Raw genomic sequence first — 24,869 nt, forward strand, 5'->3', positions numbered from 1 at the left:
AAAATGCTGGCGGGCGGCAGTAAAGCCTTCACTGCCGCCCGCCAGCATTTTAAGATCGCCCAGGACAGCGGAGAAGTCTCCGCTGTCCTGGGAAGGCAGGCGGGGGAGGGAGCAAAGACTTTTGCCCCCCGCTGGCCTTTAGAAGAGGTCCAGGACCTCTTCTGAAGGCCGGCGGTGGGCAAAAGTCTTTGCTCCCGACAGCCAGCATTTTAAAAGAGGTCCCCGGAGATTTCCCTATGGGCTTTCTTCTTGCGAAGCAAGCCCATAGGGAAATTCGTCTTGCGGAACGACTCAAAAACGGAAAAATCTTTCGTCTTGCAAGGCGTTCGTCTTGCGAGGCACCACTGTATTTAATACTTTAAGTGGATGATGATGCAGATATATTCAATGCTTTAGGCTTTACTATACATAGTTATAGTCAGTTCCATGTTCTCTTACGTTGCCCCTATTAGCTCATACAGAGACTATTATCCCATTGCTTAGAAGAGTGCCCAGAAGTTCAAAGTCTGGAATTTACCCATTTTACTTCTTGAAGACGGAAAACTAGAAATTACTGCATTATTCGGAATATTTTGCATGACAGCCTACAAAATACATCAATCGTTTTTACCTATTAGGCCAACATGGACTTTCCATCTTTCTATAAAAATACAAAATAGCCAACCTAGCAGTTTGAAAGCACGCCAAAGTGCAAGTAGATAAATAGGTACCGCTCTAGCGGGAAGGCAAACGGCGTTTCTGTGCGCTGCTCTGGTTTCACCAGAAGCAGCTTAGTCATGCTGGCTACATGACCCGGAAAAACTGTCTGCGGACAAACGTCGGCTCCCTCAGCCAGTAAAGCAAGATGAGCGCTGCAACCCCAGAATCGTTCGCGATTGGACTTAACTGTCAGGGGTCCTTTACCTTTTTTACCATTTTATTCTATATCATTTGAACTGTACTAGTACTTATTGTTGTATTAAATAGAGTACGCTGGTTTTTAACCATATAACAAAGAAAGCTATAGTCAGTTTTGTTACAAATCAGATGACGCTCACCTTGGTTGAGAAGGAAAAAAGGAGCACTTTATCTTTGTTTTTTCTGAAGTGATTTAAAAGTTTCTGAAGGACCTGGAAGTAAACCATAGAAAAGAATTATTAAATAAACCTCAGGCAAAATATACTTTCACATATATTACAACTTTCCAAAGTTGAGGGTTTAAAAAACACAACACAAAATCCTGAAGAAGAAGAAGAAGAAGAAGAAAAAACAAGTCAACTGATTTGAAGTGACCTCATACAAACTAAAAACATGAGCAGGTCAATGGAAATGACAGGAAGCCAGTGCAATTTATGCTGGGATATATTATCCTGGTGTAAACTTCCCCTATTTCAAACTCTGTTCAGGAGTAGACCTACCGCCAGCTGAACCATCCTAAGTCTATCAGAGGCAAAACCAGCCTTTAAAATTGTGTTTGCTTTACACCATGCTATTTGCCAATGTAACTTATGCTGGGTTGCATTTGACTGAGATAGGGGTAAATCTCTCCTTGCTATGGTTTGTCCGCTGCCACTACCCCAGAATGCCCCGTTTGTGGAACTTGCCCCAGGCGAGCTGCGGCTGTGCTAGAATGAAAGGCTTACACCAGTGTATCGCCAGCTGAGTCAGGATGAGGGAGCCAAGCTGGCCTAACCCCAGGTGAGCCTGTTAGAATTCCTGCTCCATGATGGCAGTCATGGGATTGTTGTCTATCACATGATGGTGGATGTTTTGACTCCACAAAGTGGAAAGAGACGGAGACAGGATGTTTGTGTTACTGTGTTACGTGAAGTGGGACTATTGTCCTTTGTTCTTTCTCTTTGCTGTCTGATGCTAGAGAGGGAGGGAGCCATGTTGCAATGCTCCGTGTGTGTTTATATGTAAATAAAGTAGATTAGCCAAAATGCTGAGTTGCTGAGGTCTGTTACGCAAGCTGCGAAGACTCTGCAGATCCCTAAGTGTGCCGGTGTCTGTTGGCATTGGTCGCTGTGATGTTCGGGCTGAAGAAAGCTTTTGAAGCTCCTGAACAATTGACCAGGAGGGAGAGAACATGCCACTCGGGCATGTATCTCTGCCAGAGTCCTACTCGGGTGTAGGACAGACCCCAGACCCAGCTAATTCTGCTGGAGATGCACCTATTCCAACCTCGTTTACACCAGTGAATCTTGTGTTTGGATTGTACCGTAAGAAGATATCAAATAATCAGAGATACAGATGTGTGCATGCACTCATTTAAACATGTATAAAATAAACATTTTACAAAATGTACAGATAACGCACGGCTTTGGTTAAAACAGCTATAAAAGAAAATTCACGGAACAGTGCAGGAGGTGTGATCTTAATGCAAACACAATGCAAGGATGGCAAATCACACATTTGTAGCATTGTGGCTGCCCAGCATGTGATAGCCTTAATCTACAAGGCCATGACCACACGACGACATTTTTTTAAAAACCCAGAGCGTAATAGTCACCCTGAAGCGAGCCAACCCCCTTTTAAGCCTGCTGTACAACGTCCAAGTTCAGAACTTCTTGGAACTTGGCTTCTCATAATAATCAGCCAGCTGTATGCCCTTCCCCGCTCCCAGTGTCCTCTCTTGGTCTGTTTACAGTAGGTCGTGGCTTCCCAGACTTTGCACAGACCTTGAAATGCCAATAATCCGCCCACACGCAATGCTCTTCTGGTAGGGAAGCAAATAATCCAGAGCATTCTGTATAACAGTGATACTGTTATTCTCCAAAGGAGCATGTCCACATCTGGCAAGCAGTAATTCCAGAGCACCGCGCAGAAGCAAGACACAAAAGGGGAAAAGAGGAATTTTTCTGTCCAATGTCGGTAGCCTATTCCCAATGGGCAATAAATATTTAAACAATGCTATTGATTCAGTGATAAATACTTAACCTCTTAATTTGCACAGATTTTCCTGAAAGCAAAACATTCCAAATGACAGGAGGAGACTTATCTGATTAATTCTATAATGGCAGATAAAATCTTGAATACAAAGCAGCAATCGTACTGTTCATAACCCACACTGAAAGCCCAATCATCCAATTTCACGGTGAATTGAAGAGGCACGAATTGGAAATATTTGGAGAGCTTTGGTTTTCAATTCAATTAGAAATTGTCAAAACTGGATCGTTTTAATGGGTAAAACAATAATTAACTCCTGCCATTTCAGACTCCAATTTTATTTTCTTAGGTACAAACAAGGAGGTCAAATTAAAGGGTAAAATGAGTTTACCTACAAAACAACCAGGGGAGAAAGTGAGGAGAACAAATATGCTCACATAATTAATTCCCAAATGGGTATCCTGAAAACAAATCCACTTTGCTTAAAGAAAATAAACCAATGTCATGTCATTTTGGAATTTAAGAGGACTCCACAGCATGGTAGGTATTTCAGTATTCCACAGAGCAGATCAGAAGAAAGGCGAGGAACAAATAGATAAGCCTGAAAAGGAAATATATGAATCCAGAATGCCCAAAGCCTAAAGGATAAGCAGACTGACACAAATAGAGAACCAATGTGGTGTAGTGGTTAGAGTGTTGGACTAAGACCTGGGAGACCAGGGTTCAAATGCATAAAGCCCACTAGGCCAGTCATTCCCTCTCAACCTAGCCTGCTTCTGAATACAGTGCTACCTTGGTTTACAACCACAATCCATTCCGGAGGTCCAGTTGTAAACCAAAAGAGGTTGTAACTCAAGGCGCGCTTTCGCCAATGGGTCCTCCAAAAGAAGGGGGGAAAGGGTTGTAATCCAAAAAAAATGGGTTGTAATCCAAAAAAAGGGACACACACTTCTGGGTTTGACGTGGTTGTAATCCAAAATGGTTGTAATCCAAGACGGTTGCAAACCAAGGTACCACTGTACTGGTTGTTGGGCATTCCCAATGGGAAGAGTATATCGCTCTCAATTCCTGCTCTGGGGCTTCCCATAGGCATCTTATTGGCCACTGTGAGACCAGCACACTAGACAAGCCACTGGCCTGATCAGCAGGACACTTTAACAGTCTTATTTCAGGAAAAAACACTCACTAAGTGGTGCCCAATAATGGCGTGTCAGATGCCTCCAGTGTTATTTCACACAGAAGCTATCCTTCATACTCTGTGGATGAACAAAAGCAGGGGCACGGCAGAGCTGAAATACTTTGGAAACTGCACAAGTTGATGCAATAAAAAGTAAAAATCCCAAACCCCCCCTTATTACTGCCATAGCTATTCAGCCAGCTCTTTCACTCTTGCTCAATTTCTCAGCCATAGTGGTTTATTGATATAGGTTATGCCTGCCTTTTTATATGTTAAAAACCCCAGAATTAAAACAGTTGTGCTTTTGAAGTAAAATATAATTTTAAAAGCTGTCTTTGCAATATTTTTATAACCTTTCCTTAGCTGCAGCTTGGCAGACTGTTTAAAATTAGAACCAATCTGCTGAGGGCAACAATATCTGATTAAAGCCTTTATTTTACTGGTGTCTTACTATTTTCATTTTTTAAAGTGCATCTGTAGTAGTAAAGTATAGATTATAAAAATGCAGAAGACAGTAAAACCAGGGGCCTGATTACATGGAGAAGAAGGTTCATTCTTTTCCATGTGTGTTCTGGTCTGTTTCTTTCCAGACATCTTACCTGCAATGAAGTTAGGGTGGAAATAGGCAAATTCAATGTATACACAACCTGATCTACAGGAGCTTCAACATGCACATTGATGGTACATTTGTTTGCACAGAAACTCAATTTCTTGTACTGGTAGCAATACATTTGCATCAACATATTTGTCATGAGTGGAATAACAATGAAATATGCAGAAAATTTCAAATTTCATGAAATTACATGGTAATGGAAATGTAAACAGAGGACCTTTATCTTAAAGAAACCATGCATGCTAAATGAAAGCTAATACTATTTTTTGCCACATAATGTATACTTCAATCCCTTCATATATTTACCTTCATTTTCCCACTATACTTTGGATCAGAAATGGTTTCAAAGGCTGCATCTTTGCTAAGCTTCACAAAATCAGGAAATTTGGAAAACACTTGGCTGCACACCTTCGTGATGTAGGCTTCCTGGAAGGAAACACAAATTGTGCAGAAGGAGGATAAAATCTGGCAAATCTGCAATTAACATCCTGGGCATAAGAAGAAATCGAAAGCACTTTTTCAACAGTTACAGAAGCAAGATGATCCGACTAACTTTAAGGGTTGAAAAATAGATTAAAAGCTATAGGAATTATCGTATTTTTCGCCCTATAGGACACACTTTTCCCCTCCAAAAATGAAGGGGAAATCTGTGTGCGTCCTATGGGGCGAATACAGGCTTTCGCTGAAGCTTGGAGAGTGAGAGGGGTCGGTGCGCACCGACCCCTCTCGCTCTCCAGGCTTCAGGAAGCTATCAGCAAGCCTGGGGAGCCCGCGGGAGTTCCCACAGGGCTCCCTAGGCTGCGGATAGCAGCCTGCCGTCCGGCGCGTGGGCGCCCTGAAGCAGAGCGCCCCACGCGCCGGGCAGACATTGGCCAGCCCCACAAGCTTGGGGGACAGCGGGGAGGCGCAGCGCCGCCATACCGCTGTTCCCCGACCTGGTTTGGTTTCCCCGACCTGGTTTTGGGGGGAAAATAAGGGGGGGGATTTCTTTTATTTCCCCCAAAAAAAACTAGGTGCGTCCTATGGGACAGAGTATCCTATGGGACGAAAAATACGGTAGTACTGTGTTTTCTGAATAGGAGCTGAATATGACTGAAACAATTTTCAGCAGTATGAACGATTAACGGAACATCAAAATGGGAAAAGCAATGTAATTTAGCCATTAAGTTCTTCCTCAAAATATTGTGGGTTCAAGGAGACTGACCTGCTGTTTGCTTGTGTGGTTCGTTTGTAACAGTGCAGCATGGTTAGCAATCTTACGAAGGACCGTCAGGTAACTGAAATACAGTGCCCGCATTGTTTCGCCATGAGCATTTGTCTGCAGAAATATATAAAAAAATTAAGCATCTTAGAAAGGGGAAGAGAAGCTCAAGGCAGCTCACTGGCAGGAAGCTTTGGCAGAATTTTCAAAAATGGAACTGTTCCCACCTGCACTTGGAAGTGGTACAGGCCACTCTCAACCACCTTGTGCATCTACTTTGCAGGCAACTGACAGGGATTTTTGATTGCACAACACTGAAAAGAATGCAGACAGTGCAGAGCATCCCATTTTACTGCTCAGTAATAATTTCTCTCGGACAGTACAAACTTATAGCACAGATCTCCCTCCTCCCACCTCTGTAAAATTGGTCTTGCCTGTTGCAAAAACTGGATGGTTGGTTGGTGTCCTTTAAAAATATTTTTAAGACCCCTATGGTGCTGGAGGAGACTCTTGAGAGTCCCATGGACTGCCAGAAGATCAAACCTCTCCATTCTGAAGGAAATCAGCCCTGAGTGCTCACTGGAAGGACAGATCCTGAAGCTGAGGCTCCAATACTTTGGCCACCTCATGAGAAGAGAAAACTCCCTGGAAAAGACCCTGATGTTGGGAAAGATGGAGGGCACAAGGAGAAGGGGGACGACAGAGGATGAGATGGTTGGATAGTGTTCTCGAAGCTACCAGGATGAGTTTGACCAAACTGCAGGAGGAGTGGAAGACAGGAGTGCCTGGCGTGCCCTGGTCCATGGGGTCACGAAGAGTCGGACACAACTAATCGACTAAACAACAATGTTTAAGCACTTTACGTTTCTTATCGACTGGTTTGGCTTTATAGCCAGACACAGTAATATGGCATGTGTGCCTATTAATTGCAAAAGAGCGGAATGACCACAACTTGTTGGCTGTTCCTGTTGCCAACCATAACTGAGTAGCTCTGTCAGTGCTTGGAAGACGGTGATACACAGGGTGGCACAAATCTCTCTGATTCTCAGACTATAAACCTGGAATTCTAATGCTGCTGCTTATTGGTGTCATCCAATCTCAGCAGATCTGGATACCAAATAAAGATGCAAGGAAATAAAGCTGCAGGTGCAACTTCAAGCAGAATTTACCTTTTAACCTCAATTTCCCCTAAATTGGAAATGAGGCCAATTTAGGGTTCATGGCTGCCGCAGGCCTGGGGAAGGTTCCCTCACCCCAGTGTTTCGTTTCCATGCTGGAGTCTTCCCTGAGGGATTGTATCCCATTTCTCACAATTGTTAACACTCATTGCTTTCTTTAGAGGAAAGTTAGGCTATGATCTTACATAGACTTAAAGGTAAGGGAAAGGTACCCCTGACCATTAGGTCCCGTCGCGGACGACTCTGGCATTGCACGCTCATCTCACTCTAATGGGCCGAGGGAGCCGGCCTTTGTCCGCAGACAGTTTCCGGGTCATGTGGCCAGCATGACTAAGCCACTTCTGGCAAACCAGAGCAGCACATGGAAACACCGTTTACCTTCCCGCTGGAGTGGTACCTATTTATCTACTTGCACTTTGACATGCTTTTGAACTGCTAAGTGGGCAGGAGCTGGGACCGAGCAGCGGGAGCTCACCCCATCGCGGGGATTCGAATTGTCGACCTTCTGATCGGCAATTCCTAGGCTCTGTGGTTTAGACCACAGCGCCACCTGCGTACACAGACTTACTCCCCAGGGAATTAATGCCAAACTACATATGCTTAGGATTCAGGGTGTTGTTTCTCATATATCTAAAACCTAAAACAACTCAGAAAGTATAATCCAACAGCTTCTTAGTGTACCAGCAATGACATCAGCACCTATATCAAATAACTACTTTCCCGGCCATGCCTGGCTGATTTTTAGGTGATGATTCACTGACCATTTACTCTGTGGTAGTTCCACTGAGGTAAACATGACAAAAAATTAAGACCATGCATTTTATGACTCTCACGAGAATAGCAATAGTAAAGCTATTCTTTCTATTAGGGGATGATTAGCTGCTTGTGCTTAAAATGGTGCCCCTTCAGAGTTTGTGCGGCCCCACAAACCTCTGTGTGTGACAGAGCTCCTCAGACATGTCTGCTCTAGTCACTGTTAGAGTCCGACAGTGGCTGTTTGCGGAAACGCCTCCAACAAAGAAGTTCCTTAACGGAAACACGTCTCCTGGACTCACGACGTGACAGCTTCCGACGAAGCATGGGTCTCCCTGCAATTGCTTCTGACACCTCCCCACTATTTTCACTGGACGTGTCTCTCACCCCTTTCTCCCCCCTGCTTCCTGCCTGCGCTGCTGCATCTCTCTCAGTATCCCTGAGATCCTCCTCCAGAGACCCCGCGCTCCCCCTGCTGGTCCCTGCTTTGGCTGTTGAGTCTCTCCCAGTCTCTGGGAGCCCTATCACCTCCTTTCCCTCTGAGGTCAGTTCCCTGACATCCACCTCCCCTCCAGGGCCCCCTTCCCCCCCGCCCCCTCCCTCTCCTCTGGGCGGTGAGGAGCTGAAACCCCGAAACGAATCCTCTTCATCTTCCGACGTCTCGAACATCTCCCTCCATCGGTCTTTGTTCCGACTCGCTGAATCCTCCTCCACCTCGGAATCAGAGAACCCCTCCAACTCCTCTTCTTCGTCTGTGGTGGCGAAGTATTCCCTCCGGAACCTCGCCACTGGCTGGGGTTTTCGAGGGAATCTCTGATGAAAAGTTTCAATTAGAACCTCGTCATCTACATCCTCTGCTCTGACCCAGGTGTTTTCCGACTCCGGTTCCCCTTCCCACATTACCAAATACTCTACTTGCTCTCCTTTCCACCTGGAATCTAGGATCTCCGCTGCATGGTAGCTGTGTTCTTTTTCCTCCATCGCTGGTCCCCTATTGACCCTCCCCTCTCTGTCCCCTATATACGGTGACAGCAACGATCTGTGGAACACTGGGTGCAACTTCATGTGGTTCGGTAACCGGAGTCTGAAAGCCACTGGGTTGACCTGTTGCGTGACTTCAAATGGGCCCAGTCTTTTGGGTCTTAACTTCTTACAACCTCCTTTAAATGGTAACCCTTGGGTGGACAGCCACACCTGGTCTCCCACCCTAAGGCTTTCCCCTTCCCTTCTGGTTTTGTCTGCCTGCCTCTTATATTCCTCCTTCGCCCGGTTTAAATTAAGTTGGAGTTGGCGATGGATCGCTTCCATTTCTTCAACGAACTGTTCTGCTGCTGGAACGCTCCAGTTCTCCCCCTCCCCCCCTGGGAAGGCTCGGGGATGACACCCGTGATTGGCCAAAAAAGGGCTCATTCCCGTGGACACGTTCTCTGCATTGTTGTAAGCAAATTCTGCCAACGCCAGCTTCTCCACCCAATCATTCTCTCTGTCATTAACATAACACCTCAAATATTGCTGGAGGACACCATTAGCTCTTTCCGCCTGCCCGTTGGTTTCTGGATGACGGGCAGTAGAGAAATTAACCTCTACATGCAGTAAGCTCATGAGCTTCCTCCAGAACCTGGAAGTAAATTGTTTCCCTCGGTCCGAAACCACCCTCAAGGGGGCGCCATGCAACCTAAACACATTTTCCACAAACAATTTGGCGGTTTCTTCTGCTGTGACCGCATGTGAGCAGGCTATAAAGTGTGCCATCTTGGTTAACAGATCTACCACCACCATAATGGCTGTTTTCCCTTTGGACCTGGGCAGATCAGTCATAAAATCTATTGCCACTGCCTCCCACGGTCTTTCCGGCGTGGGTAGTGGTTCTAATAAACCTGCCGGTGCCCGCCTCTCCCCCTTGGCTCGTTGGCAACGGTCACACCCTCTCACATATTCACGCACATCTTCCCTGACCTTGGGCCACCAGAATTCCCTGGTAACCAGCCACATGGTTTTGTGTTGCCCAAAATGCCCTGCTGTGGGGTTATCGTGCAGTTGCTTGAGTACCTTTTCCCTCAATTCCCCTTCAGGTATGTATAACGCTCCCTTGTAGTACAACGCCCCATTTCTCTCCTCAAAACCCCCGGGTTTGTCTCCCTCCCTCCTAAGACTCCTGAGTTTGTCCTGGGCGTATACATCCTGCCCCGTTCCCTCTACCAGTTCCCTTTGCCCCACCAATGCCGCCCCACACACCCAGCGGTCCTCGGGAATGACATGGGTCTCTTCGGGTACACCCTCTCCCTCCAAATATTCAGGTTTGCGTGAGAGAGCGTCCGCCCTAACGTTCTCCGGGCCTGGTACGTAACAAATCTCAAAGTTAAATTTGGAGAACTCCTGGGCCCATCTCAACTGCCGTTGGTTGAGCACTCGCGCAGTTCTCCAATACTCTAGATTCTTATGGTCCGTGCACACTTGCACCTTCTGTTGTGCACCAATTAGTAGGTGCCTCCATCTCCGGAAGGCCTCATAAATTGCAAGAAGTTCCCGGTCGTACACCGTGTAGTTCCTCTCAGACTTGTTCAGCTTCCGCGAAAAGAAGGCACACGGTCGCCACTCCGACCCCTCCTTCCCCGGCTGCAGAAGAAGCACCGCCCCTATGGCTCGGTCCGACGCGTCTGTTTCGACCCTCAGCTTTTTTTTTAAATCCACATGTAGAAGTTGTTCGCCAGAGGCGAAGGCCCTTTTCAGTTCCTCAAACGCTCGCTCCGCCTCCCCCGTCCAAACAAACTTCTTTTTGCTGCTGAGACAGTCCGTGATGGGCGCCGTCAGGTGGGCGAAGTTGCGGATGAACTTACGATAAAAGTTTCCAAACCCTAGGAACCTCTGCACATCCTTCTTGGTCTTGGGTGTTTTCCATTCCAGCACCGCTTGAACCTTGCCGGGGTCCATGGCCAACCCTTTGTCTGACAAGCGGTACCCCAGGAATTCCACCTCCTTGGTATGAAACTGACACTTCTCCAGTTTCACCCACAGTCGGTTGGCTTGCAGCCTGCTCAACACTTCTCTGACGTCTCTCACATGTTGCTCCTCATTCTCCGAATACACCAACACGTCATCTAAGAAGGCCACGCAATTCTTGTAGAGCAAAGGCCCCAGTACGTGGTTCATGAAAGCTTGAAAACACGCGGAGCCTGTTTGTAATCCAAAAGGCATAACTAAGTATTCAAATGCCCCCAAAGGGGTGAACATGGTGGTCTTCCATTCATCCCCTTTCCTTATACGTATCAGGTTGTACGCCCCCCTTAGGTCCAGCTTTGTAAAAATCTTTCCCTTCCGCACCCTGGTCAAAATATCATCAATCCTGGGCATAGGAAAAGCCGCCGGCTCTGTCACTGCATTTAGGGCCCGAAAGTCACATACCAGCCTCGGCTTGTCCGTGTTTTTTTTGTCCACAAAAAACACTGGGCTACCCCCCGCTGCCTTGGACTCTCTGATGAAGCCCCTCTTCAGGTTCTTGTCAATGAACGCTCGCAACTCCTGCATTTCCCTGTCTGACATGGCATACAACTTGCCTACAGGAAGCTGTGCTCCAGGGAGTAAATTGATCTGGCAATCAAAGGGTCTATGCGGAGGTAGTTGGTCAGCTTCCTTCTCGCTGAACACGTCGCTGAGATCAGCATACTGTGGTGGCACCTTCCCCTTCTCCACTACTTCAGTCCCTGCCAGGGTGGCTTGGGCCCCTGCTGACCCCTTTTCCCCCCTGCAGTGTTCTAAGCAATGTGCGGAACCGAAGGAAACCACTCTTTGATGCCAGCCCACCAGCGGATCATGTAGGGCTAGCCAGCTCATTCCCAAAATAATGGGAGCACCTCCCAAGGTGGCCACATTAAACGCTATCAGTTCTGTGTGCCTTGCCACCCTCATTATCATTGGGATGGTCTGCAAGCTGACTCCTCCTCCCAACAGTTCCCTGCCATCGATCGTGGTCACCTGCAGGGGGTTGCTTAAAGGGATAGTCTGTATCTGGTGTTCAGCAGCAAACTCCTTGCTCATAAAATTGCAGGAGCTGCCTGAGTCCAACAGTGCCTTTATTTTTAGGGGGTGTCCATTTTGCAGCTCTAGCGACACTTCAATCACTAGAGCCGGTCGAGGAGCTTCTGGCACTGGCACTTGGGGAAGGGGCACTTTCACTGCTCTTTGGCCTGGCTGCAGTGCCCTGATGGCAACCAGGCGTTGGCTTTTACCTGCTCCGTTTCTCCCTGCTCTTCCCCCTCAACAGTTCCCACCATCCCTTGCCATTCCTTCCTCTGGGGGCAGACTCTGGCAAAGTGGCCTGGCTGTTGGCAGAGATAGCATTTCCGGGCTCCCTTTCCCTCCTTCTTCGCCCCCTCACTGGGCTTTGAAACTGCGCGCGCGCGGGCTGTTCCGATTTCCATCGGCTCTGCCGGCGGGAAAGCTGGCTCAGGAATGTCTGGAATGCGTAACTCCTTCCAACGTTCCCCTCTCCCTTCCCGCCTCTCCAAGGCTCTTGCCTCCTGGCGCGCTCCAATGGTCAGCGCAGATTTGGTCAGCTGATCCATAGACACCGCCCTGGGGCTCCTGGCCAGCTCGTCTTTCACAGCTGAAGAAAGACCTTCTTCAAATAGCATCTGAATGGGTGCTGCCGATAAATCCCACCCCAATCTGTGAATCAGCATGGTAAATTCAGTCCAGTACTCACGGACAGATCTGCTTCCCTGCTTGCAAGCCATTAACTGTCTGCGCACCGCCCCTTCCTCAACGTCGCTGGAAAACATGATATCCATTGCACGAAAAAATTTCATAGTGTCCTTTAGGATATCGTTGTGCGTTGCCATCAGGGGTCGAACCCAGTCTCGCGCGCCCTTCTCAAGATGCCCAATTACAAAAGCAACTCGAGATTCCTCATCAGGGAACTCATCAAACTGGACATTCAGGGCATATTGCATTTCAGTCCTAAAGGCATGGTAATCCTTGGGGTCCCCCCCAAACTTCTGCACCAATCCTGGTACCTTTCTGGGGAACTGAGTGGTTCTCCCCTTCTTGTCTGCATCTTGAGCCCTCCTCTCCTCGAGCCTCGCCGTCTGCAGCGCCAGTTGGACCTCCAATGCTCGGCATCTTTCTTCCAAGCTTGGATCAGCTCCTCCCCCTGCTCCGGCTGGGTCGCTCATGATGCTTTCTCCTGCACAGGCAGCGTACAGAGACTGTCGGACTGCTATTTTGGGGATGATTAGCTGCTTGTGCTTAAAATGGTGCCCCTTCAGAGTTTGTGCGGCCCCACAAACCTCTGTGTGTGACAGAGCTCCTCAGACATGTCTGCTCTAGTCACTGTTAGAGTCCGACAGTGGCTGTTTGCGGAAACGCCTCCAACAAAGAAGTTCCTTAACGGAAACACGTCTCCTGGACTCACGACGTGACAGCTTCCGACGAAGCATGGGTCTCCCTGCAATTGCTTCTGACACCTCCCCACTATTTTCACTGGACGTGTCTCTCACCCCTTTCTCCCCCCTGCTTCCTGCCTGCGCTGCTGCATCTCTCTCAGTATCCCTGAGATCCTCCTCCAGAGACCCCGCGCTCCCCCTGCTGGTCCCTGCTTTGGCTGTTGAGTCTCTCCCAGTCTCTGGGAGCCCTATCACCTCCTTTCCCTCTGAGGTCAGTTCCCTGACACTTTCATATACCATGATTTAGCAATATAACTTCTAAGAACATGTCACAAAACATTCACTATCCTCCCCACCTTCTCCTCTATTTTGCCATATTTTAAAAAGTAACCGACTAGCCTGCTTTATGGATAACTTCAGATCAACTGGAATATTTTAAGGGTACAGATATATGAACAAATATCTGCCAGCAGATCAGTCCAATGTAGTTTTGCACCATAAAAAAGTCACTCAGGGAACAAATTAATATTCAAGTAAAAAGGAACTCACTAGGTATTCTTTTCCAGAAGTGTTTTCATAATTATTTTCTACATGTTGTCTGCTTACTACTATTTTACCAATGCTGATGAAAAAGTACAGCATACATAACAATGTTTTACAATGTTATTCTTCAACCCTTGTCTATTTGTGGGGCTTTATTTTATTTTTAAGTCAGCTGTTTTGGCTGAAGCCAGTCATGAGAGCACAAACGCAAAGAACCCATCCACCACAAAGGTTTATAATAGCAGAAAGAGAATTGTGTAAAGGAAATGTTTATATTAGTGCAAAAAGACCACAGGCAGTGGGGGTAATCGTCAAAACCTACACAGCTTAGTTCCTTAACCCCACGTGAAACAAAAGGCTCAACGTGCCTGAAACCCCAAGTCTCGGTTTGGCAACTGGAAGCCTGCTCAGTAGACACCCTCCCTCATTTTTATCAGCAGGTTCGCCATGACACCTAAATGGGCAACCAATGATTGTTGTTGTTGTTGTTTAGTCCTTTAGTCGTGTCCGAAACTTCATGACCCCATGGACCAGAGCACGCCAGGCACTCCTGTCTTCTACTGCCTCCCGCAGTTTGGTCAAACTCATGCTGGTAGCTTCGAGAACACTGTCCAACCATCTCATCCTCTGTCGTCCCCTTCTCCTTGTGTCCTCCATCTTTCCCAACATCAGGGTCTTTTCCAGGGAGTCTTCTCTTCTCATGAGGTGGCCAAAGTACTGGAGCTTCAGCTTCAGGATCTGTCCTTCCAGTGAGCACTCAGGACTGATTTCCTTAAGAATGGATAGGTTTGATCTTCTTGCAGTCCATGGGACTCTCAAGAGTCTCCTCCAGCACCATAATTCAAAAGCATCAATTCTTCAGCGATCAGCCTTCTTTATGGTCCAGCTCTCACTTCCATACATCACTACTGGGAAAACCATCGCTTTAACTATATGGACCTTTGTTGGCAAGGTGATGTCTCTGCTTTTTAACATGTACTTTTTAACATGCTTTTTAACATGTACCAATGATTAGTACCTCCCTTCTAAACCAGAATTTGAAGCGATGGTTTCCAAACCCACTTCAAGCCATGGGTTGAGGCACCAACCACATTCTGTCAAAGTGGATGTCTGCAAGCTATGGACTAAGAAAGCCAGGAAGTTGAGAAGCAGTGGAAAGAGCTCCTAAGCCCACAAAACTTATTCTCAGCTGGCAAACCATAATCTGGCATTATGTCTGATTTGAGGCTAAGCACATGCAACTGCTTTTGAACATTATGACCCCTAGTTCCGCTACCTCACGCCCCACCTTGCTGCTTCCCACACCGTTCCATTTATGCCTTATATGTGTAACTAATAATGGTGACATTCACTTGTAGCCAGCCAATCCACACTCGCATCTGAAGAAGCAAGGCTCCAATGTAAACCTGTAAAACTTTATGTGGTATCAAAAATTAAGTCTGAAAGGGTGTTTCTGAATACTTTAAATGCCAAACCTAAGACCAGCGGTGGAGGAAGCCGCCCCGTGGGTGCCTGGGGTGGCGCGCCCAGGGGTGGGGCAAGCTGCCCATAGGGGTGGGGCAAACCAAGGGGCCGCCAAGGAATCTGCCTGTCTCCTCCTACTCAGCTGCCCTACACCTGGGGGGGGGGAGGCAGTGGGCAGACCATTTGGGCAGTGTGGAGACTGCACACACCGAAGCCACCGCATGAGAGATGCGTGGCTCGGGCACGCTGAAGGCAACACGTTGAGTGCCGCCTGGCATTTTGTCACACACACCCCAGTGGTGACACCCAGTGAGGACTGCACCCACCGCACCCCCTTTCCTCCACCCCTGCATAAGACTAACAAGTCTAACAACAACAACATGTTTTGGCTATTTAATGATGACTTTTTGAGTAACTCAACCTCAATGCTTATGAAATCCAAACAGAAAGAAGAAAAGTGAGCGGTAAAAGAAAGTACAGTGGTACCTTGGGTTACATATGCTTCAGGTTACAGACGCTTCAGGTTACAGACTCTGCTAACCCAGAAATTTTACCTCGGGTTAAGAACTTTGCTACAGGATGAGAACAGAAATCGTGCAGCGGCGGTGCGGCAGCAGCGGGAGGCCCCATTAGCTAAAGTGGTGCTTCAGGTTAAGAACAGTTTCAGGTTAAGAACAGACCTCCGGAACGAATTAAGTACTTAACCTGAGGTACCACTGTACAGTCATACCTCAGGTTAAATATGCTTCAGGTTGAGCATTTTCAGGTTGCGTTCCGCGGTGACCCGGAAGTAACAGAATGGGTTACTTCCGGGTTTCACCGCTCACGCATGCACACTCAAAATGATGTCACGTGCATGCGCAGAAGCAGCAAATCACGACCTGTGCACGCGCAGATGCGTGTTGCATTCTGCTCGGGTTGCGAACGGGGCTCCAGAACAGATCCCGTTCACAACCAGAGGTACCACTGTACTGGGAATCCAAAAACCTAGACTGCCAGAGGGATGAGTAAGTGAGTTTTATGCCACATTGTATCCATCGTCTGTGCCCCACTTTCAGATCCATGAAAAGTTGGCATGGAAGCAGAGTGCGCCAGATGCACACTGCAGAAGGGAACTTGGCAATACAATTAAACATGTCCAAACATCTTACTTTGTAGCAGCAATATTTCCTTTTGCGACCGCTGTTGCATCTGCACAGCTCCCCTGCTCGCAGCAGCAACTGCACATCCTCTGTCTCCAGCACAGTCTTATACACAGCTCTCTGGAACTCTGTCAGAGAACAATAAACCATCTGGCAGGATAAAATGCAAAACGGGGGGGGGGGGAGAGAAAACACCACAAATAAAAATGTTAAGCTGTTATGAACAATTGCAAGAAGATAATGATCGTGACAGGCACAGCCCAACTCAACACGATGTTTCATTGTTGTTGCAAAATAAATGTAAACTTTAGCACCATATAAAGGGAGGGGTGTCGTTGGCTAATATCTTAGATTTAAATGACACAATCTGTCACGAATATGAAAGTTAAATTGTGGCAATCCTTCTCAATCTGCAATCAGTATGTGCTGGAGGGGAAAGGACTCAAAATGCATCGATGTAAGGCTACAAAGATTTTGAACCACTTAAAAGATCTATTTTGCCATTTCCTGGCACATACTATTGCAGAACACTAATGCAGACAAAGGGGATAAAGAGAAACAGCCAGCTCTTTAGATATCCATTGACATTCTGAATTGCTGATGTAGGAGGGAGGGGCTCTGTACAGTGGGATGACAAACTTTATCCTTCCTCTCAAAGACCATGGGTGGCATCTCCATGACATCTTTTGGTCTCAACCAGCAGGATGCAGAAATCCCAGGATCACTCCTGAACTTAGGCCACCCACAAAGCAGCAGCACCATGCTGTGCTGTAATAATCCGAAAGTATCTTGAACATATACTCACATTATCAAGAGAATGAAATGAAATGAAAGCTGCAAGATTAAAGGCAGCCGAGTGGCGTTGCTGTTAATCTTCTCTTTAGAAAGCCCAGTTTAGACTGTATTATTACAGGCTTTGGCTAAAAGGTAGGTATAAATAAGGAAGGAAAAGCAACGGACAAATGTGAATCTTTATTAAAAGTATGTGTGATTGTGTATTCTCTAAAATGTACTCTTATGCTCAACGTACAAGGCAAGACATGTGAAATGCACGCACTCTTTCATGATGGTGATGCTAAGCCCAGGCAGTCTTTTTCCATTTAACAATTCAATTAGGTTTTTACATGCATTTATCAGAAGAAAAGAAAGTATGAGAGCAAAATGCCTCTCGCTAGTCTTTTAAATGAATAAATCTTCAGAATTTGTCCATTAACAAATTTTTGCATGGGAACTGAAGACGTTAAGCTTGCAGACTGAGCTATGGGAGTTATTTGGGCTTGTAATTACAAATTCTGGACAAAACATGAATGGCTAGATGTGAAAAATCATTTGTCTGTGGAAAGTCCCACATTGAGAAAAATTGCAAATGACAAAAATAATATTGCTTAACAGCAGTATTCGATCCTTTCCTTACACTGACTCACAATACTAAAATTACTAGAAAAAAACATTTTAGCAATCAAGGAGACGATCCAGTCCTTCTCTAGACCCATTCGTGCCTATATATTTGAAGAGCACTGCTAACAGCAAATAGATTTCCCATAACTGCACCTGACAGCCCCACCAGCCCCAGTCCAGTGCACAAACACAGCTGCGCATGTGCATTCCCACATGCAAAAGACAGACTGGATCTCCCACCCACCCCAGATGTCTACAAGGTAAGGTAAAGGTAAAGGACCCCTGACAGTTAAGTCCAGTCGCGAATGACTCTGGGGTTGTGGCGCTCATCTTGCTTTACTGGCTGAGGGAGCCAACATTTGTCCACAGTTTTTTCCAGGTCATGTGGCCAGCATGACTAAGCTGCTTCTGGTGAACCAGAGCAGCGCACAGAAACGCCGTTTACCTTCCCACCGGAGCGGTACCTATTTATCTACTTGCACTTTTTGGCATGCTTTCAAACTGCTAGGGTGGCAGGAGCAGGGACTGAGCAACGGGAGCTCACCCCATCGTGGGGATTCAAACTACCGACCTTCTGATTGGCAAACCCAAGGCTCAGTGGTTTATACCACAGTGCCAAATTTCATTAAATCCACATTGAAAAGCTATAGACAAATTTATTGTAGCCAATCACTCTTACTCTGTCCTCCTTCTTGGGCAACTGATCATTTATAAGAGCCTTTGTACGCCTTAAGAAGTAGCGAGATATTTTCTGAGCTAGCCTCTGCATTGCTTTTCGACCTGTTGCCAGTTCTCTTTTGGTTGCAGTGTGCCTCTGACCATGTTCTACTGGATCAGAAAATTCCTTCTTGAAGCGCGCTTCGTTACCCAAAAGTCCTGGTACAGCCCTAAGAGACAGGAAAACATCAGTAGACATATTATCATTCTTGTTGTCACATCTTTCTTCCGTCTGCTGTGATTTCTTGTGAGTCATTCACATATCCAGTAGGATTCTAGAACCAAAGATCCAGATTCTCTGTCTGCTGTTGTGTTCCAGCTGCTGGCTAACTAAATTCCCATGCATACAGTGGTGACTCGCAAGACGAAATTAATTCGTTCCGCAAGTTTTTTCTTCTTGCGAGTTTTTCGTCTTGCGAAGCACGGTTTCCCATAGGAATGCATTGAAAATCAATCAATGCGTTCCTATGGAGACCGTCCGGGGACAGAGGGGAAGCGCCACGCGCCTTCCCCTCTGTCCCCGGACCTGTTTAAAGTAAGGGGCGGCGAGGAGAAGATTGCTTCTCCCCGTTGCCTGCCCCGCAATCTCCGGGGACAGAGGGGAAGGCGCGCGCGCGCCTGTCCCCGGACCTCTTTTGAAGCAAGGGGCGGAGGGGAGAAGATCGCTTCTCCCCGTTGCCGCCCCTTGGTTCAAAAGGGGTCCGGGGAGAGAGAGGGGAAGGCGCGCACGCCTTCCCCTCTGTCCCCGGAGATTGAGGGGCTGGCAACGGGGAGAAGCAATCTTCTCCCCGCCGCCCCTTGCTTCAAAAGAGGTCTGGGGACAGCGGGGAAGACGCACTGCGCTTCCCCGCTATCCCCGGAGCTTGCGGGGCAAGCTTCGTTTTGCGAAGCAAGCCCATAGGGAAATGCGTCTTGCGAAGCGGCTAAGAAAACGAAAAACTCCTTCGTCTAGCGAGTTTCTCGTCTTCCGAGGCGTTCGTCTTGCAAGGCACCACTGTACTTTTAAATATGTTCGTTTTCCAGGTACTCGAGGATGTACCCCTAAGAGGGACTGAAATGTAATATTGGAGCCTTTATAAAACTGGCCGTGCCATAACTAAAACACTGTGCAAAAACACTATCTGTGTATGTAGATAAATAATAAAATGGCATCAACAGTGAATGAGCGTTCAACCTATACTTGCAAGCTTCACTTTTATTGTGCTTACCAGTCCATGACACACCAAAGCTCCTTCATGTTGTTCTGCAAAATCGTCCCAGTAAGTCCCAATCGAACCTTGCACTTTAGCGCCTTCATGGTCTGGGTTATTTGTGATTTCGGATTCTTGATTCTATGCACTTCATCTACAATGACAGCCGACCACTCTAAGCTGGGAAAACAACCAGAAATTATGAGAGTCTCCCTAAATCTTCCAAATATATTATTTCATAAGCTATTGCCAGTGAGGTTTCCCATATTATGCAAAACAATGACACTCAAGACTGAACTTTCCATGGTTCTGGGAGAATGAGAGTACAGAGTATCAAAACAAAAAAAGGGTTGTTGTTTTTTAAAAAGCAAGTTGTTTTTTTTAAATGTAGCTGAAAAGTAAAAAAAAAAAAGTTTCAATGCACTCCCTCCCATCTGTGCTCCATATTACATGTTTGTCATGGCTCAAGCCCCAAATACCTCACTTTCCCTACAAACACCCTCTTGGCTGTTCCACCACCCTCAGAAATTTGGTAGTAATATATTATATGGATGACGATGACGACCCCCAAACCCAGCCCCTCATACAAGCTTGAAGAAGAAACGGATAAGGGGAAAATACAGACCATTCCACTCATGGGAGTCAACCTCTCCCCTGAGCCTCCTTGGCCTGTGGACATAGTTTGCTTGGTTTTCTCAGAGAGAAGCACCCATTGACATCCCCTCCAGCACAGATGTCAGTACTGACAGAATAGGGCAAGGGCCTTTTAAGTCAGCATTGTCCACGCCTCAGGGAACTGGTGCCAAGTGCAGTATAGTACTTGCAAGCTTGCAGAACACCTAACATGGTCTTAGGTCAGCCAGCAGGGCCCATTTGGAGATGCCCAGGTACCTGGCTTGATCAGAGAGACCTGGCTTGTCTTTCCCTGGGAATAGATAGATAGATGATAGATAGATAGATAGATAGATGATAGATGATAGATAGATAGATAGATAGATAGATAGATAGATAGATAGATAGATAGATATTTGCTTGCTTGCCACCCATCTGACTGGATTGTGCCAACTGACCGTGACCAGACTTTCCTGCTTATTTGTACCCACAGCGAAATTCTTGACACTCCTTACAAACAGCAAGAGAAAAGAACTGATTTCTGTATTAGGGAGAAAGGGTTTATCTTTGAAGGGAGACAGGGAGAGAAACTGAATATAACTTTCAGCTAGGATTTTGTAATTATCCAAAGAAGCCCATAACAGCCATAACTTAACAGCTACAGGCAGGGCCAGATAACATTTGATCGCACCAATTCGGAATGACTTAGAACTGATGGCCGGGAGATTAAACCAAGTACAGTGGTACCCCGCAAGACGAACGCCTTGCAAGACGGAAAACCCGCTAGACGAAAGGGTTTTCCGTTTTGGAGGCGCTTCGCAAAACGAATTTCCCTATGGGCTTGCTTCGCAAGACGAAAGCCCATAGGGAAATCTCCGGGGACCTCTTTTAAATGCTAGCGGTGGGGAGCAAAGCCTTTCCCCCCCCCCCCCCCCGGCCTTCAGAAGAGGTCCAGGAAGGCTGGCGGGGCCGAAAGGCTTTGCTCCCCAGCGCCAGCATTTTAAAAGCAGTCCCGCTATCCCGCTATCCCGGACGGCTTTTGAAGGCAGGAGAGGCATGCGGGCAAGTCTCCGCCAGCAGCGGCAGCGCTGCCGCTGCTGGCGGAGCGCTCCGCGAAGCCTGGGCGCGCTAATGTCAGCGCGCGCAGGCTTCGGCATGCGGGCAAGTCTCCGCCAGCAGCGTCAGCGCTGCCGCTGCTGGCGGAGCGCTCCGCGAAGCCTGGGCGCGCTAATGTCAGCGCGCGCAGGCTTCGGCATGCGGGCAAGTCTCCGCCAGCAGCAGCAGCGCTGCCGCTGCTGGCGGAGCGCTCCGCGAAGCCTGGGCGCGCTAATGTCAGCGCGCGCAGGCTTCGGCATGCGGGCAAGTCTCCGCCAGCAGCGTCAGCGCTGCCGCTGCTGGCGGAGCGCTCCGCGAAGCCTGGGCGCGCTAATGTCAGCGCGCGCAGGCTTCGGCATGCGGGCAAGTCTCCGCCAGCAGCGGCAGCGCTGCCGCTGCTGGCGGAGCGCTCCGCGAAGCCTGGGCGCGCTAATGTCAGCGCGCGCAGGCTTCGGCATGCGGGCAAGTCTCCGCCAGCAGCGGCAGCGCTGCCGCTGCTGGCGGAGCGCTCCGCGAAGCCTGGGCGCGCTAATGTCAGCGCGCGCAGGCTTCGGCATGCGGGCAAGTCTCCGCCAGCAGCGGCAGCGCTGCCGCTGCTGGCGGAGCGCTCCGCGAAGCCTGGGCGCGCTAATGTCAGCGCGCGCAGGCTTCGGCATGCGGGCAAGTCTCCGCCAGCAGCGGCAGCGCTGCCGCTGCTGGCGGAGCGCTCCGCGAAGCCTGGGCGCGCTAATGTCAGCGCGCGCAGGCTTCGGCCTGCGGGCAAGTCTCCGCCGGCAGCGGAAGCGCTGTCACTGCTGGCGGAGCGCTCCGCGAAGCCTGGGCGCGCTAATGTCAGCGCGCGCAGGCTTCGGCATGCGGGCAAGTCTCCGCCAGCAGCGGCAGCGCTGCCGCTGCTGGCGGAGCGCTCCGCGAAGCCTGGGCGCGCTAATGTCAGCGCGCAAAGGCTTCGGCATGCGGGCAAGTCTCCGCCAGCAGCGGCAGCGCTGCCGCTGCTGGCGGAGCGCTCCGCGAAGCCTGGGCGTGCTAATGTCAGCGCGCGCAGGCTTCGGCATGCCGGCAGAGGTCCGCGAAGCCTTGGCCGGACAGCTTTTGAAGGCAGGCGGGGGGAGCAAAGACTTTCGCCCCCGCCAGCCTTCAGAAGAGGTCCAGGACCTCTTCTGAAGGCTGGCGGGGGGCAAAAATCTTTGTCCCCCCTGCCTGCCTTCCCAGGGGCTTTTAAATCCTCCGCTGTCCCGGGGCGATTTTAAAATGCCGCCCGCCAGCATTTTAAGATCGCCCCGGACAGCGGAGAAGCCCTCCGCTGTCCCGGGGTTTTTTAAAATGCTGGGGGTGGGAAGAAAAGCCCTTGTCCCCCCCCCCCAGCCTTCAGAAGAGGTCGGGGGACAGACTGTCCCCGGACCTGGTCTGAAGTCGGTTTCCCTAGGAACGCATTAATTGATTTTCAATGCATTCCTATGGGAAACCGTGCATCGCAAGACGAAAAACTCGCAAGAAGAAGAAACTTGCGGAACGAATTAATTTCGTCTTGCGAGGCACCACTGTACAATACATTATTTGCCATCCAGCAAGAATACATTTCAGAGTGATTCAAAATAACATGAAGAAATAGGGCTAGCATTTAATAAAAGCGCTAAATGTTTCACATTTCAGAAATATCACGGTTCTATTGCATTACTGAAGCTTGCCTAGAGTGAGAGTGGTGTTTTTGGCTTCAGCCCTTTTCCCTACACTCTCCCACTGACTGGTGGTTGCCAAAATGTTCCCTGCCCCAGACTTCATCAAATGTCACTTGTTGCAATTAAAAAACACTAGAGAAGTATTTCTCCACTCCAAGCAAAAATTTGACCGTTTCCCCTTTGCGCATATATTTCTGCATTGCAGTTGAAGACATTTTCATTCTCCTATGCATGTTTAATTGAAAATTAAGTCCCACAGTTTGCAATGGAATCACTGACGACTTGTGTGCATAGGATTACAGCCACAATATATATGCTCAATGCATTTTCTCTTATTTCTCCCAAAGGTTTCAAGAATTCAGTGTCCTGGGTTTGCAAGAGTATATTTAGGATGTAACAACAACAAGAACAACCCCACATTCATTGTCTGCAGTAGAAGTAATCTTTAGAATTGTGTTACCTGTTAAGGTCATCCAAACAAAGGCGAAGGGTTTCATATGTTGTTAGTGCGACTTCACATTTCCCCTGCTTGATTCGACTCATTTCGTAGTCCTTTCTACTGCCATGCAGAACTATCACCTTGAAATAGCCCCAGGTATCCAATTCATCTTTCCAATTATACAGGACAGAAAGGGGTGCCACAATCAGGAAAGGCTGGAAAGGAGAATGTGATGTGGTTTCTGAACCAGATACAAGGTGCTGAATACATACAAGCTGCGACTGAGTACAAAACCCCCACACTGTTAATATTCCTACGCTATCCTATACTTTTCAGCAGCCTGGGCACAGCACAATGAGAGAAACCCAGGAAAAAAGGTCCTTCAAGACTCATTAAGACCCAGTTTCTTTCAATGTAGCCACTACCTTGTTTCTATGGCAAGCTTATGTACCGTATTTTTCGCCCCATAGGGTGCACCACCCCATAGGACGCACTCAGGTTTTTTTGGGGGGAAATAAAGAAAAAAAATTATTCCCCCCCCAGGCTTCCCCCGACCCCAGAACAGCCTGCTATCCGCAAGCCTAGGGAGCCTGGCGCGAAGTCGCGCCGGTCTCCCCAGGCTTGCAGAGAGGTGCGCGAAGCCTGGGCACGCTCTTCAGCGTGTCCCAGGCTTCGGAATGCAGGCAGCTCCGTGCAGCTGTCGGGAGCCCGGCGCGACTTCACGCCGGGCTCCGGATGGCTGCGCGGAGCTGCGCACCGACCCCTCTCGCTCTCCAGGCTTCAGCGAAAGCCTGCATTCGCCCCATAGGACGCACACACATTTCCCCTTCATTTTTGGAGGGGGGAAAGTGCGTCCTATAGGGCGAAAAATACGGTAATCTGAATCTCTTGAGGCCTAAAGCAGCCCATAGGGAGGCCTGCCAGTTGGCGGAACATCCGCCCCCCCTTTTTTTGCTCAGGAACATGCAAGCTTTAAGCATGCCTACTTGGAGCAAACCTGGAAAATCCCCAAGACAAAGGGAAGAACAGATGGCAAGGGAATGCCAACAGTCAAAGAGTGTCAGTTGGCTCCTAGCCAAAATCTGGTGACAAGCAACGTTTGAGAGAGGACTCTTTGTGGTGATGGAGGTGGAATCCTCAAAAGCCACTGTTTTTAATATATATCAACCTTGGAAAGTCACCCTCTCAAAAGCAGGGAAGGAAGATCTCTCTGCGTCCTGTTACCAAGCACCTAGGGATTTTAACACAGCTGACTAAGAAAGAGGTAGGAACAAAAGGTAAGCCAGGAAGCAGAACCTAGAAGTGTCATGGTGAAGGCCAGCCCAACTAGGGGTGAGAAGTACAGAGGCAAGAAGGTGGAAGAATCCCCCTGTATATTAATGGGGAAGTGAAACATATCCCCCTTCGGCTGCTTGTTAGGAA

At 48.3% G+C, this 24,869-nt stretch overlaps 1 protein-coding gene across 8 annotated transcripts in view; it reads right to left on the reverse strand.

The window, feature by feature from the left end:
• The window catches only part of ERCC6L2 (ERCC excision repair 6 like 2), a 291,509-nt gene that overhangs the window by 256,714 nt on the left and 9,926 nt on the right, over positions 1-24,869 (reverse strand). For all 8 annotated transcript variants that reach the window (XM_082241486.1, XM_082241490.1, XM_082241489.1 and 5 more), the window contains 7 exons: positions 23,469-23,662; positions 19,644-19,805; positions 18,398-18,605; positions 16,330-16,470; positions 5,863-5,976; positions 4,965-5,084; positions 1,038-1,109 (listed from right to left, as the gene is read on the reverse strand). In XM_082241486.1, coding sequence (XP_082097612.1) covers positions 1,038-1,109; positions 4,965-5,084; positions 5,863-5,976; positions 16,330-16,470; positions 18,398-18,605; positions 19,644-19,805; positions 23,469-23,662 — 1,011 coding nt within the window. The remainder of the gene's footprint in view (positions 1-1,037; positions 1,110-4,964; positions 5,085-5,862; positions 5,977-16,329; positions 16,471-18,397; positions 18,606-19,643; positions 19,806-23,468; positions 23,663-24,869) is intronic.

The sequence above is a fragment of the Podarcis vaucheri genome (assembly GCF_965113315.1).
Source record: "Podarcis vaucheri genome assembly, chromosome: 11".
Lineage (NCBI taxonomy): Eukaryota > Metazoa > Chordata > Lepidosauria > Squamata > Lacertidae > Podarcis > Podarcis vaucheri.